The sequence below is a fragment of the Colossoma macropomum genome, unplaced genomic scaffold, assembly GCF_904425465.1.
Source record: "Colossoma macropomum unplaced genomic scaffold, Colossoma_macropomum, whole genome shotgun sequence".
Lineage (NCBI taxonomy): Eukaryota > Metazoa > Chordata > Actinopteri > Characiformes > Serrasalmidae > Colossoma > Colossoma macropomum.
In genome coordinates this window covers 30,715,874-30,732,876 of record NW_023494801.1, presented here as the reverse complement: position 1 = coordinate 30,732,876, position 17,003 = coordinate 30,715,874, and the positions used below count along the sequence as shown (strand labels likewise).

At 37.2% G+C, this 17,003-nt stretch overlaps 1 protein-coding gene across 1 annotated transcript in view; it reads right to left on the bottom strand.

Moving 5' to 3' along the window:
- Positions 1–9,239: 9,239 nt before the first annotated feature.
- LOC118821736 (serine/threonine-protein kinase 32B-like) overlaps positions 9,240–17,003 on the bottom strand; it is a 55,147-nt gene continuing 47,383 nt past the window's right edge. Inside the window, exons 10-12 of the mRNA XM_036590464.1 lie at positions 15,048–15,179; positions 14,112–14,176; positions 9,240–9,624 (exon numbers count right to left, since the gene is read on the bottom strand). Of these exons, the coding sequence (XP_036446357.1) occupies positions 9,492–9,624; positions 14,112–14,176; positions 15,048–15,179 (330 nt within the window). The 3' untranslated portion in view covers positions 9,240–9,491. The remainder of the gene's footprint in view (positions 9,625–14,111; positions 14,177–15,047; positions 15,180–17,003) is intronic.

Here is a 17,003-nt window from a genome sequence, read left to right as displayed (position 1 = left end):
ATTTGAGAGAGAAGCTCTACTCCTGCTTCAGATCTGAATAAATCCACAGGTGTTTCTGTCTATCCTTATACTGTGGGAAGACAAGTCAACACTGTGGGTCTAAAGGTATGTGTAGCTGTTACGAAGCTCTTACTGAGAAAATTTGCAAACCAAAGAAGCTGCTGCTGTTTACAGAACAATGGACTGATCACAGTCCAGACCTCAACATCATTAATGTGTTTAGGATTACTTGGAAAATCAACTTCTAAGACTAAACATTGGAGGTGTGGAAAAATATCCCTGGAGATTTCTTTGAAAAACTAGTTTTCTGAAAAGAAGATTCGTTGTAATAAAGGCAAAGTGTGGACACACTAAATAGTGAAAAATGTAATGTTATATTTAGCGGTTTAGGTTTCTGTGCAGTTTCTATTCAATATTTATTTTCTGCTGAAAACATAGGAACTTGTATTTAATGGCCACTGGAAATCAAATAAATGAAGGGTGGTCTTTGACGTTTGCACAGTACTGTAGTTTCAAAACAATTTTACAATTAATTCAGGTTGCTAGCAACAAACATGTTGTTTAACGAAAGAAGTTGTACCAATAAACAAATCGATTTAAATTCAACTGATTGTATAGCAAAATCAAGTGAGTTAAAAATTAAATGCTCTTTTTTTTTACATTAAAAATGCTCTTACATTAGATTGTTTTTACATTAGATTGTTCATCATAATGTAGAATATATCATTAATTACACATCTTGTTGATTTTTGAACTGAAAAGAAGTAAACACAACCTAAGTAGCAAACTATTAAAAAAACATTTTTTCTGCAACGTTAATGTACGGTTACTTTATATTTGATTAACTTAAAAATTAAAGTAAAATAAAATAGTAATGTGACGTGCAAAATTTCACTCTTCCAGTTGTAAATGAACTGTCATTCGATGACAGCTACATAATGTAATAAATTCATTGACTCTTCACATGTTGTCTAGTACTCAACAACCATGGGTTTATCTAAGCTGCTGGCTAAGGATCTGAAAATGAAGCTAATTAATTGACTGGAGGTGCACTGTTCTACTGTGCAGTGTTGCTTGCACATACATAATCTGTAAAGAAGAGTCATCAGAAGGAAAACATACCTGTGACCTCATCACAAAAGTAAACAAAACATCATCTAGATGAGCCAGATGCATTTTGAAAACACATGCTGTGGTCTGATGAAGTAAAAACTAGACACTTCAGCCAAAATCACCCAAGGTATGTTTGGAGGGAAAAAATAGGGCAGCACTTGATGAAAAGAAAACCTTGCTGACCATTAAGCACGGGGGTGGATCTATTATGTTTTGAGGTTGTGTGGCATCCAGTGGTACAGGAAACATTGCACAGGTAGATGCAAGAGTGGATTCCACTATCAGAGCTTTTGACTTTTTATTGATGTTCAAATATTTTGCAAATATCGTAGTGCAACATGTCCCCCCAATATCGTTCAGCCCTAGCACAATAGTAGTTATTTTGAACTTTTAGTTGGTTTTTAGTTTTTCCCCTCTTCTGCTCTGCTGGATTAAAGTTTCTCACAACTGTTCAGGGATTTGGATCTTGCTGCCACTAGCTATGTGTGTGCTTGGCCTCTTAGCATGCCAACTAAGATGCAGCTGCTATGTCATATTTAATCCTGGTTATAAGATCATTATTATTATTTATTGCTATTCCAGTTTCATGTTGCCTAATTCAGACTGCCAGATTCTCACGAATGCCAAGTAGGCCAGCACACATCATGAGGTCTGTGGCTACTGGTGTGTGTGCGCACTTGCAGGCCCTGAGGAGTGCTTCCATTTGAGCTTGACATAAATCAAATCTTAAAGCGTCAGTTTCTGATTTGCGCAGCTTCCCCCTTGCCCCACAGGTAGTAAGTTAGCCAAGGCATGGTTGCTGTCATGTTCTGCATGGAAAATTAATTAGAAGGAAACTTCTCACAAACTCATCACAAAAGTCAACATCAGAAACATGCAAACATCATCTAAATAAGCCAGAGGCACTTTGGAAAAGTGCTGTGGGCTGATGAAAGAAAAATTGAACTCTTTAACCAAAAATGTCAAATGTATGTTTGAGGGAAAAAAGGAGTAGCATTTGATGAAATCAACACTCTGCCAACTGTTAAACATAGGGGTGGATCCATTATGCTTTGGTGTTTTGTTGCAGCCAGGAAAACATACAGGAAACATACAGCATGAGTAGATAGAAGAATGGCACTAATGCTGCACTTTACTGTTCATCGGAAGGTTGTATATACCAGATGGTTCGTTAGCAAATAATACAAAAATGTTCAGGTGCTTGTTCATAGATATGCCCAGCACACAGAAAAAGCCAGCATTGAGGTCTGGAGAATACATATACTGCTTTTTCTTGGCTGTTTTGAAAAGCACATCCAACCTTATGTAAATAAAAAATGTAAATAAACACAGAATTCAATGATATGCAAATCCTTTAAACCCTAGATTTAATTGAAAATACTACAAAGACAATATATCCAATGTTGAAACAGAGAAAGCATGTTTTTGGAAAAATATTTGCGCATTTTGAATTTAATGCAACTAAAAACAGGTAAAGTTGTGCAGTGCTAAAAATAACTGATAAAAACATCTCACAACTAATTAGATTAATTGCCAACTGGTCAGTAACAGAGAGGCTGAGTCTTTCAGAAGTATGGCGAGGGGTTCACCACTGTGCAGGCAAATAGTCGACAATTCAAGAATAATGTTTCTCAACATAAAATAGCAAAAAACTTGAAGATTTCATCATCTACAGTATAAACAATAATGAAAAGATTCAGAGAATCTAGAGAAATCTTTGGGAATGGGTCCTTCGGGTGGCATTGCTTTGAAAACAGACAAAACCATTGTCTACAAACACAGTTTGTCACTGCATCCACTGCATACAAAACTACAGCAGTCGGTGTCCTCAGAAGAGATGACGCAACATCAGTGGCATGCACCTGTCCCAACTTTTTTTGAAATGTGTTGCTGGCATCAAATTCAAAATGGCCAAATACTTTTTTTAAATACAATAATTTTTTTCACTTTCAACATTTGATATGTTATCTTTGTACTATTTTCAATTAAATACAGGATTTAAATGATTTGCACATCAGTGCATTCTGTTTTTATTTACATTTGCACAGCGTCACAACTTTTTTGGAAACGGAGTTGTACATGTAAGAGAAGTGAATCAGGTCTATTTTCACATTCCCTGCAAGTCTAGCGTTTTTCACTTCTGTAAAAAGTGGAAGGTTGTGTTATACATCAGATCTCATAGACTTGTGAATCATCTAGTATCCCGAGTTTACCAGCTGTAAAAACAACTTTGTTGGCTGTTCAAGTGCAATTTACAGGTGGGAAAATTGTTATTTTCCAGTTTCCCATACCACTTGATTGAACATTAATATCAGCAAATTCTGGAAGCAAATTTGACACAGCCAGTAAGGAAACCAAAGTGGAAAAGATGCTGGTTCTACAATCAAGCAGTGATTCAAAACATACCTCAACATCCACCTTGAGCTAAAACTTCCGCTTTGCCCCAAATGTAGTCAGACATCTAAGGCACATAGATATGTAATGGTAGCTTGTATTCAGAGTTGGGATGTAATGGAACACAAGTGTTGGGAATACATATTCAGAATACAAATATAAAGCATCTTTATTCAGTCCATTTTGTACAGGCATTATTCAGAATACAGTTACGTTTTACATTTTTAGAAGAATATTTTTAGATTACTTAACCATGAAATAAACAAATACAATATTCAAAACAAATACCGTCAATGCATGTTTATAAACTATTTTAGAATCAGTATACAACATGTAGTTACACACAACTACTAGTTAGATTAATTCTAAAGATGTCCTCAGTTAATGGCTTCTTTATAAACACTGAAGTTCCTGTTAAAAAGCCTGAGTAGACTGATAAATCAATGTAGTGATCAGTTATTAATCTCAGTGTTACTGAGCTCTGCTAAAGCCTGAGTAGACTGATAAATCAGTGTGATGAGTCAGTTATTAATCTCAATGTTACTGAGCTCTGCTTGAGTATAATGATAAATCAATGTAATGATAATTTATTAATCTCAGTGTTACTGAACTCTTAAAGGGATGATCAAACTAATAATCTCCTTAATAGTGGATATGTTTGCAAGTGAAAAGTTGAAAATCATAATATCAGTTTTTAAATGATAAGTAATTTTTCATGCAAAATATTAACAGAGGAACAGTGAATTAAGTAACTGTTTTTTTGTTTATTTTTTTGGGTCAAAAAGGTTTCCCATCTGCCTTACCAAGAGATGTATTATAAGTGCATTCTAAATGTATTCTGAATATGTTACTTTTTTATGTATTGTAACAGAATACATTACTGAATACATTTAGGACAGTGCATTTAGCCCACAGTAATGATTTAAGTATTTCACCCAATCCTGCTTATATCAATTAAAATAATTATATTACTACACACTTCTCTCAAACCATTGTTGCTCCTCTATTTGTTAAGTCATCTTAAGTAGTTTTGCTTATATGGTTTCTGACAACGTAGAACATACTGTTATCCAGTGGTGAGCTGTGACTATTAGAGCTAGACCTTCAGGTTGGTGCATAAATGTCAGATATCCACCTCTATGATAATGCTAATTTCTGCTAGCACTCATGAGATTTCTGATAGTATGTTGCTCTAAGCCAGTGTTTCCCTGCTTGGTCCTTAAGGCCCCCCAGAAGGTCCACATTACACGGTCCTAACTCACCACACATAGGAATGAAGAAAAAATGTGGACCGTGTAGGGGGCTCTGAGGACCGGGTTCTGAAACACTGCTCTAAGCTAATGCTGTTGCACATATAGGTTTTTTGCCTGTTTTGGAGTAAAGAGAGACATATGAAGTTTGTAAAGATTTTCCTCATTTTTATTGAAACTTGTAACAGACAACACATTCTACCAATACTAGTCCTGGCACTGAACTACCACCGCTGTTTACCATGTCTATAACTGACTGAAAACTGTTTAGACTATTTTTTAGACATATTTGCAGTAAGTGACATATATAACTGTATGTGATGGTTTCTCCCATGGAATTGGTCCCATTGAAAATCAAAACATGACTGATTTATTCCACTGTCAGTTGCTAATTATATTGGTAGTTAATTTAAAAAAGGCCTAACTAATAGGTAAGGTTGATTGGCTGTATCTTCCTAGATACCATGGTGGAAAAAAATCTGATTGCACAATTTTTCATTTGTGAAATAATGAAATTAGAATATACCACAGTGCTTGCAGAATTTAAACGCATGATGATAATATTAAATAAAAAATATTTTAAAAATAGGTTCCCAGAAATCATTAGGCCTTCTCTGATGGTCAAAAAGCTCCTCAGGGTTGCCCACTTCTGATGTCTATAAAAATAGACAAAAGCATAATACAGTAATGAAGATGATGACTACTACTGTTTGCAGCTATGTGATATCCTTTTTCATGTTTACAGACAACAGTATATTCTACAATGTCAGAAAGCACATAAGTCTTTGAGTTCAACACAGTTCAACACATCTTTTACGCTAACCACACACTTGCAAACCCCTAAATATTTAATGCTATTTGTAATAGGTGCTACCATTAAAGAACAAAGGAAAACTTCCCATCTCTGAATGTGTGTGTGTGTGTGTGTGTGTGTGTGTGAGAGAGAGAGAGAGAGAGAGAGAGAGAGAGAGTGTATTTGGGAAAATGATGCTGCCCTTTCTAAATTGAGCAGAAAATGTCGACTCATTTGAGTTTAAAAGGCCCAATTATCTGGGACAGGAAACTGAGCACTTTAGTGACCTTTACCACAAGCACTATCTGACCGCTAAGATACAGCACACATTTCTGCCTCTCACCATGTGAAGACGGAAGCAGGGTGGGGGATTTGAACGATTCTAATGGTCCTGAAGAGATCAACAAAGATTCTTTTTAACAAAGAAACTTTTTTTGCTTGAGATTTTTTTTTAAGTTACTGAAATATTTTAATTGAAACCCACCATTAATTAAATAATAATTGAAGACTAGTTTTAGATACAGTGCTAATGGCAGTGCATCTTCCATTCTGTCCTCTACAGAGTAAATGGTCAGTGGTTTAGCCCGGTCATACTCTGCCACCCAAAATGACAAATAAAAAAAAAAAGCAAAACAGCAAAAACAGAGAATATAGCACACTATATGGTCAAAAGTGTGTGGAAACCCCCCAATTTAATGAATTCAGATGTTTCAGCTATAACCACACCTATTGCTAGCAGGTATACAAAAGCAAGCACATAGCCATGCAATCTCCATAGACAAACACTGGCAGTAGAATGGGTCGTACTGAAGAGCTCAGTGACTTTAGGAAGTCACCTTTGCAACAAGTAAGTTTATGAAATTTCTATCCTGATAGATCTGCCCTGGTGAACTGTAAGTGATATTATTGTGAAAAGGGAGTGTCTGAGACCAACAACAGCTCAGCCACAAAGCGGTAGACCATGTAAACGTGCAGAGTGGGGGCGCTGAGTGCTGAAGTGGGAGGCACATAAAAATCACTTCTCCTCTGTTGCATCACTCATTATAGAGTTCCAAACTGCCCCTAGAAGCAACATCAGCACAAAAACAGTGCGTTTGCTCTTAATTAGGGTTTGGGCTCGGCTCTTAGTTCCAGTGAAAGCTAATGTAAAGCTACAACATATAAAGACACTTTAGACAATTATATGCTTCCACCTTTACTTGAGGAAGACCCTTTACTGTTTCAGCATGACTGTGTCCCTGTGCACAGAGTGACATCCATAAAGACTTGGTTTGATGAGTTTGGTGTGGAGGACCCTTGACCGCAACCTCACTAAACACCTTTGGGATAAATTGGATCATGGAGCCAGGCCTTCACATCCAACATCAGTGCCTGACCACACTCTTTTGACTGAATGGGCACAAAGTCCCACAGACAAACTCTAAAACCTTGTGGAAAGCCTTCCCAGAAGAGTGGAGGCTGTAATAGCGACAAAGGCGTACCAACTCTATATTAATGGCCAGTGATTAATGATGGTCAGGTGTCCACATACTTTTTGCCCTATAACGGATGTCCCCAGATTTGGAGGTGAAGACTGATTATCATGATATATTAGCTATTATTGGAAAGGAAGCTTATGCTGTAGTCACTGCAGTTGTCAAATGGAAATAATGAAAACTCCATAACAAAACTTCATATTCCATTGCATATTTACAGTTTTTAAGTTTTCCCTCATAAATCGATAGTGCTACACACACTGTTTTATGTCAAGATGTCATGTTCTTTCAAACACTGATATCATCTGTAATTGGAAAAATATTTGTGTAAATGTGTGTGTGTATTTGCATGCATCTGTCTTATACTAGAAAAAACAGTTCATTATAGATTCTTGCTTTGACAGTAAAGATGCAACATTTTTGATAAGCAACAAACAAAATTTCATTTAACGGCATAATTTGTTCAGATTTATATTCACAACTTGCTGCATGCTGAGTGAGAGCTGGAATTATGGGACTATAAATAGGGAGTAGAGTAGAGTTGGCACGTTTTCATTTTGTGACTGGTTCTGCTATGGGAAATAAGTAGAGATGAGTTGAGTAGAGTAAAGTAGAGTAGAGTAGAGTAGACTTGGCACGTTTTCATTTTGTGACTGGTTCTGCTATGGGAAATAAGTGAGGCATGAGGCCCATGCATACATTTTTCAGGGAACCTAAATTTTAGGCGCCCCTGGATGGGGAGGAAGACAAAAAGTACAGGTGCAGAGAAATGGCAGGACAAATACACAAACTTTGTGTCTCAATCCAAGCACTGCACTTTAGTTTAGTATATACATTATGTACTTTGCTAGATAAGGTCTGGATGTCTGAAATAACATTCTAAATGCAATAAATAGGGATACCACAACAATGGCCTAGCAGCATCTTAGCACCTGCCTAGGATGACATGGCAACCGCCTAGCAAGACATCAGCAACAACCTGGATTACCATAGCAATGGCCTGGCCACACCTTGGGATACCACCTTGGATAGCCAATCAACAGTCTAGCGACATCTTAACAACCACCTGGGATGTCATAGCAATGGCCTATAAATATCTTACCAACTGTTGGCAAAGACTTTGTCAAGCTAACTTAAAGTTTGTTTACAAATTTCCCCTTTCTAGTTTTATGTACTATCCAAAACAGCAAGGGAATGTACATTACAGTTTTCATTTTTAATATTGGTAAAGTAAATGGTAAATCTATAAAGAATATAAACATTTTTTTTTCCTTAAAATGCCCTGCATGTACCTCTCCACCTTGAATACATTTTTAAAAATACACTTTAAACCAAAACCTTCTCCAAAACTATCGTAAAGCAATGTCCCAGGCAGCATAAACACAACTATTTAGTGTAAAAACTTTCTGTGATTTAACTTTTAGAGGTATTCAATGCTTTGGATGTCTGGTTCTTATCACCACCACTGTGAACAATTCTGAATCAGCGTTTTTCTAGAATGAAGTATTTTACATCAAACCACTCTGAATGACTTTGTTTATGTTTTATTGATTTATTTATACATAATAAATAACTACTCCGTGGAATTTCTCTTTCAAACTTTGGTGGTCCCTGATGGCTCCTTCCCTCCCACTATGTATGAAGGCCTGCAGCATCTGAGTGAGATCAGCAAGGGAAAATCGTGTAAATTTGTTTCTTCACCAAACCATTGTTTCTTGTAGGCTGGACGATAGGCTGCCATCACTTTAACATGATATGTGAAGATGAAATATATGGTACGTCAGTATAATTTCTCATTTGTTAAATTCTTATTGTCTGATATTGAAGGAATGCACATATTAATCTGCATATCACAATAACAGCTGAAATATCACAATATTCAGGAACACTGCACATCAGCCTTAAGCTGCTCAGTAAAAAATTCTCACTGTTTGCTGTTCTAATCGGATCCACCAGTCATCACTCTGTTACAGCTTATGCATAAAGTTTATTTGACACAGATATTTTATTCACAGAGTAACAGAAATATCAGCTGCATAATCAGATGGATGCTACACGAGTCAGCAGAGCAGGTTACAGAAGCTAAAGGTGGCTAATGCTAATGCAAACGCTAACTGGGCTACACGGCTACAGTGATGCATTCAGTCACTCAATTAGTCTTTACAAACTGCTTACACACTTAATCACACACACACTGTAAGGCAAAGGGGTTGGTTTTGTGCTGTGTCTACTCCATGCTTTGTGTATGTGTTTTGAGGACTTGAGGACAGTATTGTGGTCAGAAGGAGGTCAGAACACTGTCCTACTTTTCCACATTTCAGCGTGTGTCTGGACCCATTATTTAGTCATGAAGCTCCAAAAAAGAAAAGCAGGAGGGCAGAAGAGCAAGGGTAGTTTGACCATCATTGGTTAGTTTTAGCTGTTGGTCAGCATTAGCCGCTGGTCAGTTTTAGTAGTTGGTCAGTATTAGCTGTAGCACACACCATTTCTCTGAGAGATCCTGCTGTTGTTGTTGTTGTTGTCGTTGTGTCCGTCATGCAGTTTGTCTGGTGCTGACAGTGAAGATGTTTTATTCACACTGTCACCCTGCTTCTTTAACCTGAGAAAATGAGAGAGAGAAAGAGAGAGAGAATGATGAGAGGGAATGCAGATAATCAACAGGACAAGTTAGAGTAGGAAAGAGAATAAGAAAAGGAATAGAGAGAGAGAGAGAGAGAGAGAGAGAGAGAGAGAGAGATAGAAATTAGAAAGCAAGAGAAAGAATGTTAACATTAACTGTGGAGTCCCACAAGGTTCAATTTTAGGGCTTTGCTTCTCTTTTTGTACATGTTATATCTAGGTAATGCCATCAGGTAACAGGAGATCATAGGTAGTATTTTCATAGGTATACCGATTATACACAATTATACATTTACATTCCTTCTGAAAATCAAGACGTTGTTCAAAGGCTCGCCAGTTGTATGTCAGATGTTTTCAGTAGATGTCTAAAAAAATAAAATTTTTTCAAAATTAGACAAAAAAAAAGACCCCTAAAACACTGAACACTGAAATAGTGATTTAAAGAAGGCTGCTTTGTGAGAAACTAGGCTCCTAACATTAACACTTCAGTTATCAATGTCAGAACAGTCTTCTATTTTCATTGTTTCTGGAACTAGCTAACACCAGCTAGAGTAGTTACACGGTTAGCTTTGCTCTGCTTTATCAGTCACTTTCTTTAACAACGTGTCCTTGACAATGCACTCATGTTTTGTAGTAGCAAAGAATAATAATATATATTATATATTATTATATATTTTATATTATATGTAAGTGGCAAAGTACAAAAATAAATTATACAGAAGCCTCACCAACTACATATATATTTTTTCTGTATTTAGTGTATACACTCTTAACCTTTACAGCTTCTGCTCTTTTCAGGAGAAAGAAATCTGCAGGGATTTTATTTCACACCTTTGCAAAGTTTAGTCTTAGAAGTTGGTTGCATTTTCTATTTCTCACTATCCAAGTAATCACAAACAGATTTAGTGACATTGGACTCTGGGGTGGACAGTCCATTGATCTGAAAACACCCGCAGCTTCTCTGTTTGATTTGCAAATGTTGTCTATTAGTGCAGGGTGGCACGGTGGCGCAGTGGGTAGAGCTGTCGCCTCACAGCAAGAATGGCCTGGGTTCAATTCCCGGCCGGGTCGACCAGGGTCATTTCTGTGTGGAGTTTGCATGTTCTCCCCGTGTCTGTGTGGGTTTCCTCCGGGTTTCCTCCGGTTTCCTCCCACAGTCCAAAAGACATGCAGTCAGGCTGATTGGACATGCTGAATTGCCCCTAGGTGTGAGTGTGTGTGTGACTGTGTATGTCTGTCTGTCTGCCCTGTGATGGACTGGCGACCTGTCCAGGGTGTATCCTGCCTTCCGCCCAATGACAGCTGGGATAGGCTTCAGCACCCCACCGTGACCCAGAAGGATAAGCGGTTTAGATGATGTATGTATGTATGTCTATTAGTGTATTTCCTTTTCTCAGTAAGAGCTTCTTGACAGCTACACATCCTTTCTGACCCATAGCACTTCGTTGTCTTCTCTCAGAGGAAGGATAAACAGAAATACCTGTGGATTTTTTCAGATCTGAAGCAAGAGTGGAGCTTGATTTTCTCCTCTCTCTCAAAGATGAAAGCTTTAGGTACTGTTTATCTAATGATGACCATGTTTGTGGCTCACTAGATCTTGCACCCTTCCTAATGCAAGTGGATTGTTTTATGTCTAATCTCCTCAGAAACATCTTCTGATGCTTGTTTTGAATGAGAATTCAATAAATTAAGGGTTGACTTTTGGACAATACTTTACATACGTACTCACAAATCTGGGCAAAACTCAGTCTATTTTCTTTAGAATTCATTTCTTTAGTATTTCAAAAGTGGCCCCTTAAATGGTTAACTGAGTACTTGAGTATGCATGCACATCCTCATCCCTGCATATCTACTGTGTTTGAGGTATTTATGTCTTTCAGTTGCTAGCAGCAGAAATGAATCAATGAATAAAACTCTCTTTAAAAAGGCTGAAAGTGTTTGTGGATGAAGAGATCTGGGTGAACTGATTAGACTTATATTTAATATTCATAGATGTAAAGTTTTTGTTTGAGCAGCAGAATATTCATTAGAGCATGAATAATAATCAGCACAGCCTAACAGCCTAAAGCTCAGTCTGCATACTGTGCGCAGCATTAGGACACACATACCCACACATACGAATGAGATAAGAGTGACTTAATGTGAGAAAACTAAAGCAGGGAAACTCTGCTCATTCAGCTGTTAAACACACATGCACACTCACAGAGGCTAAAACCCTCACACTCCACTTCATTAACAATCTGATTCTAAAACTCAAATTAGAGCACATTTTCTACAAGAATAAAATCATAACTCAGCTGTAGACACTCATACACGCATACACACAGACACACACACATACAAGGCCTGCACAGAGACCCTTAGAGGAGCAGAAAACATCCTTTGAGGTCCTCCCAAGCACCTAATGACCACATCTGGAGCTTTACATTCAACAAATATTCATGACAAACTCTGGTGTGCTGCTAAAAGACTGAAAGCTTGAGGAAATGTTGGATAGCAATAGTTTTTTAGCAGCAATTGGAGGGCAAAAAAACTTTTTTGCCTCTATCTGGCTACCTTTTTTGCCCCTACCTGGCTACCTTTTTTGGATAGTCAGGGATTTTTTTTACAATATCACAGCAGGTCAGCGAGAGTTATGCAGCAACAGGATGCTGGTATACTGATCAGGGTGCTGGGCATGTCACCACTATAAGCAAGTATTTTTTTCCAACCAATACAAAACTACAGCAAGATTACATACAGATTAACAGTAGGAGAATTTCATATAAACCCAACAACCAATGCAACATTTTCCTATAAAGCATGCTTCCATTCTTGACAAGCAAAACCCAGATGAAGACAAAATAAAAGTACCCCAATGAAGATGATGTAAACAAAACATTGACAGAATAAAAAAATGGACAAAATACAAAATGGACAGCTGAAATGTACACAATCAAGACAGAAGAAAGCACCAATTTAAAACATCCAAACTGGGAGGCATTCTGAGATAAAGCAGACTGCTACAGTGGGCATAGATTTTTTTTTATTTATATCCTGCTTCTGATCACTTTGTTTGCAGAATAAGGCAGTTCGCAGATCACTGCTGATGAGGACAATGCAACTTTTTTCTTTAACTCGGGTGGCTAAACTTTTTATATTTGGCTTTGGAGATCTCTGCCCATCTTCTACTCTGCCTATGTATCAGGTCTTGCCTTTACAGATCCAAGCATATTACAGATCCAAGCATATTTCTGGAACATTTGGAGCTTCAAATTCAAAATACATTCAAATGGTGGATAGTGCAACGGCTGCTAAGCAATGACTGGATGAGAAAATGAAGCAGGATTTCTGGAAAAATTAATTAAGAATTAAATAAAAAATCAAGAAACCATTGACTGTTTTCATCAACTAAAACAATTACAAACAGAGAAAAATAAGTAGAGAGAGGAAGTTTAAAAACGAGCTATTCTAGCTTTAGAGTGTCCTGTTCTGTATTCCAGCTCACTGTTACACTATAGCTAAAAGCAGATTTACCCAAATCTAGCTTGGGAGACTTGAAGTGTAATAAAATCACTTGAAATCATGTTAAAAATTACCACAAGAAAATGTAATTTGTTCATGTTCACATGTAGCTTGTTTCCTCACACCATTCAGCAGACCTGGAGCTGACACTGCACACATATCACATTCTAGAACTGCAGCTATGTGCATGCTAAATGAAGTCACTCTGGGTGGAGCGGTGGAGATGGAAATTCACTGACAATAAGTAATTAAAACATTCACTTGTAAAAGCAATGAGCAAAGCTTTTAAATAAATAAGAAACAAACAAACAAACAAACAAACAAACAAAAAAGAAGGGTATCAGGAGGGAAAGGGGCAGAAAAATGCTCCCCCAAAAACACACACATATACACAGATGGAGCTTCATTTCTTGCTCTCTCTATCTTATTACACTGCAGAACAGTTTAGGCACACAGATTTGAGTTGTACTAGAGTTGCATAATATGTCAGTAGATGATATTTTGTCATTTTTTGCCCCAGAGTTTTCGACAAACATGAACTGGGTGCTATTTCTTCAGTTGAGTTTCAGCAACTTAAAAGAAAGCAGAAAACACATTTGCTGAGAGATGTCATAGGTCATATGAAAACAACATTTATACCTCCTGACTGGTATAACACCTATAAAGGGTGTCTGTGAGTAATGTCTATATTTGAGTTCGGGTTGCATCTGTCAACAGTTGTGAGCAACCAAGTATTGACAGCTGCGAAAAAAAACAGCTAATCACCCAATTTATTTTCCTTGCAAATAAGACAAAATTGTTAATCACAATTATTTATATGGTAATTAATCATCAGCTAAAATGTCATGATATCATGACCAGCCTACTGTTTATGATGTTCTTACATTAACATGAAAAAGAGAAAAGTCTGAAAGAGCGGAAAAGTACAGAGAGCAAGAGAAAGGGCAAAGGGGCAGTACTTACTTTTCTCTGTTGAAAATGATGAACTCTTGTGTAACGGTGTCTAGACACTGCTGCAGGTGGGGGGGCTGAAAACACACACACAGAACAGCAGGTGGATCAGTGTGAAAATAAGAATGTTTCATGCTCTCTGACTGTGTGTGTGTGTGCGTGCAGGGGTTTACTGCTAAACCTCACAGTATAAGTGAACAGTACAAACAAACTGTATAAATGAACAGTTCAACCAAACATTATATCAAACAGTACAAACAATTAGAATAAATAAACAGTGTAAACAAACTGTATAACCAAATATAATGGTCTGTCAAAAGTAACACAGTAACCTGATACATTATTAACTCCACAATTATCTTTAGGTCATTTATGTATTTTTCTGCAGGCTGAGGCACAACTGCTTGCAACCTGTATGTATTGCAACCTCATACAAATACATCTGTTAAATGGCTTTTAAAGCAATACTTTCAGCACCTTTAATAAGAATAAGCTGGACAGTGTTTGTGGGAGATGGATAAATCAACAAGCAGCAAGCTAACAAAACCAATAACAGTGGAAAGCTCTAGTTTCTCTCCACTGTTACTGTGGTCTGTCAGAATGAAAGATGAAAGTAATAAACTGTGATGAAAATTATTTGTCCACTTATATTGCTATAACAAATTGTGCTGCTTTTTAAATGGGAAAAATCTTTCATTAGGGTCAAACTTCAGCAAAAGAAACACATGCAATTAACTGCAATTAAATACACAAAATAATGCGAATCAGGAATGTCTATGAATTATTATTATGAAAGTAACATGTAAGTTATGCAAATAAGGAGCTGAGGTTTAGCACATGCAGGCTATAGCAGATTACTATTTGGAGTTTACTATTTATATATTTGGTGTTTTTATTACATGTGTATAAAAAATGAACAAGTGTTTTTTACATGTGTTATAAACACACCAGTGGGCTGGAGGTTTTGTTGGCATCTTTGGATTTACTCTTGGCCAGTCGCTTCTTCTTCTTATGCAGAGGTTTCGACTCTAGAATCATCTCCTCCAGCTCGAAAGTGGGGTCACAGTTCAGACGTCCTTTCTGAGAGAGAGAGGGATAGAGAATACTGACACGCTGCCTATCCTATTACGAGAAGAGAAACAAGGAGCTTTGGCAGGACAATACAGCGCACAAGATCTATAAGAAATGTACTGCCATGTTTGCAATACCAATACATACACTTACTGAGCATGTCCTTGTTTCTACACTCACTGTCCAATTTATCAGCTCCGCTTACCATACAGGTGTGCTTTGTAATTCTACTCTTCAATGGCCAGGACCCCTACAGGTCCACCACAGAGCAGGTATTATTTGGGTGGTGGATCATTCTCAGCACTGCAGTGACACTGACGTGGTGGTGGTGTATTAATATGTTGTGCTGGTATGAGTGGATCAGACACAGCAGTATTGCTGGAATTTTTTAAACACCTCAGTGTCACTGCTGGACTGAGAATAGTCCACCAACCAAAAACATCTAGCCAACAGTGTCTTGCGAGCAGCATCCTGTGACCACTGATGAAGGACTAGAGGGTGGCCAACACAAACTGTGCAGTCACCTGATGAGCCATCATTACTGATTTTACATCTACAAAGTGAACCAGCGCAACAGACACTAACACAGCACCACCACGTCAGTATTGCTGCAGTGCTGAGAATGATCCACCACCTAAATAATACTTGGTCTGTGGTGGTCCTGACCTTTCAAGAACAGGGTGAAAAGGGGGCTAACAAAGTTTGCAGAAAAGCAGATGGACTACCGTCTGTAATTGTAGAACTACTAAGTGTTCCTATATGGTAAGTGGAGCTGATGAAATGAACAACGAGTGCAGAAACATGGAGAGTTATCTAATAAAGTTCTCAGTGAGTGTAGATTTTATGGCCATGATTATTTTAATTAGCCAAAAAAAATAATAATAAATAAATAATGATAACTGACTCTATTTATTATATTTAATACGTTCAAAAATAAAACAGATTCCAAAAGATTTAGTGAAACAGTCTCTTACTGACAGATATGATTGTCACTTCTCAGCCTCCCCTCTTAACCCATTTAAACAACAGAAACTCACATTTTTGTCAATTTTCATTTTTTTGCATATTTGTGTCAAAATTGGTAGACTGGAGAATGTTTCAATAGAAATGAATGGTTACATTAATTTCCATTACAGGTTAAGACAAGTTTTTTTCTTTTTGCTGTAAAGCTTTCATTTTGAAGATGCAAGATTTTGTTCTGACAGTGACAATATGTTTTTTTGTAATATTTACTCTGATGGTGGTTTGTTGAACTGCCCAATGGCACAGCTGTCCAAAGTCCTGTACCACCACTGTGAGTTTGAATCAAGGCAGTGGCGTAAACAAAAAAGGACCTAATTATCGGCAATGTTACCAGCTGATAAAGATAACACTGCAGGTCCCTGATGTTTTCAGTCAGCCGATCTCTTGCTGAGCCATACTATTTAAATTTGAAGTTAAATCACTGAAAAAAAGACAAGTATCTCCAAAACGATAACTTTACAGGAGCGGGAAAAAAGGTTCCTAACTTTTTACATAAGTCAGTGTAATGAGATTTCATTCCGGGCATTTTGGATCATTTCTATTAGTCCATTCATCATGAAATTCTGATATGATATAAAAGAAAGCTGCTGTGATCAAATGATGCAGAAAAATAAAAATGCAAAAAATTAAGACTTTTTTAATAATGCTTTGGCAGCACTGATAAAGAGAGACAGATATATAGATAGATAGATAGATAGATAGATAGATAGAGAGACGGGGGGGGGGTATAGTTCTTCATGAGTAAAGGTCATTCCTGTCTTCTGTCATGTAGCTAATACATCCTGATGACACACACACATACACACAAAC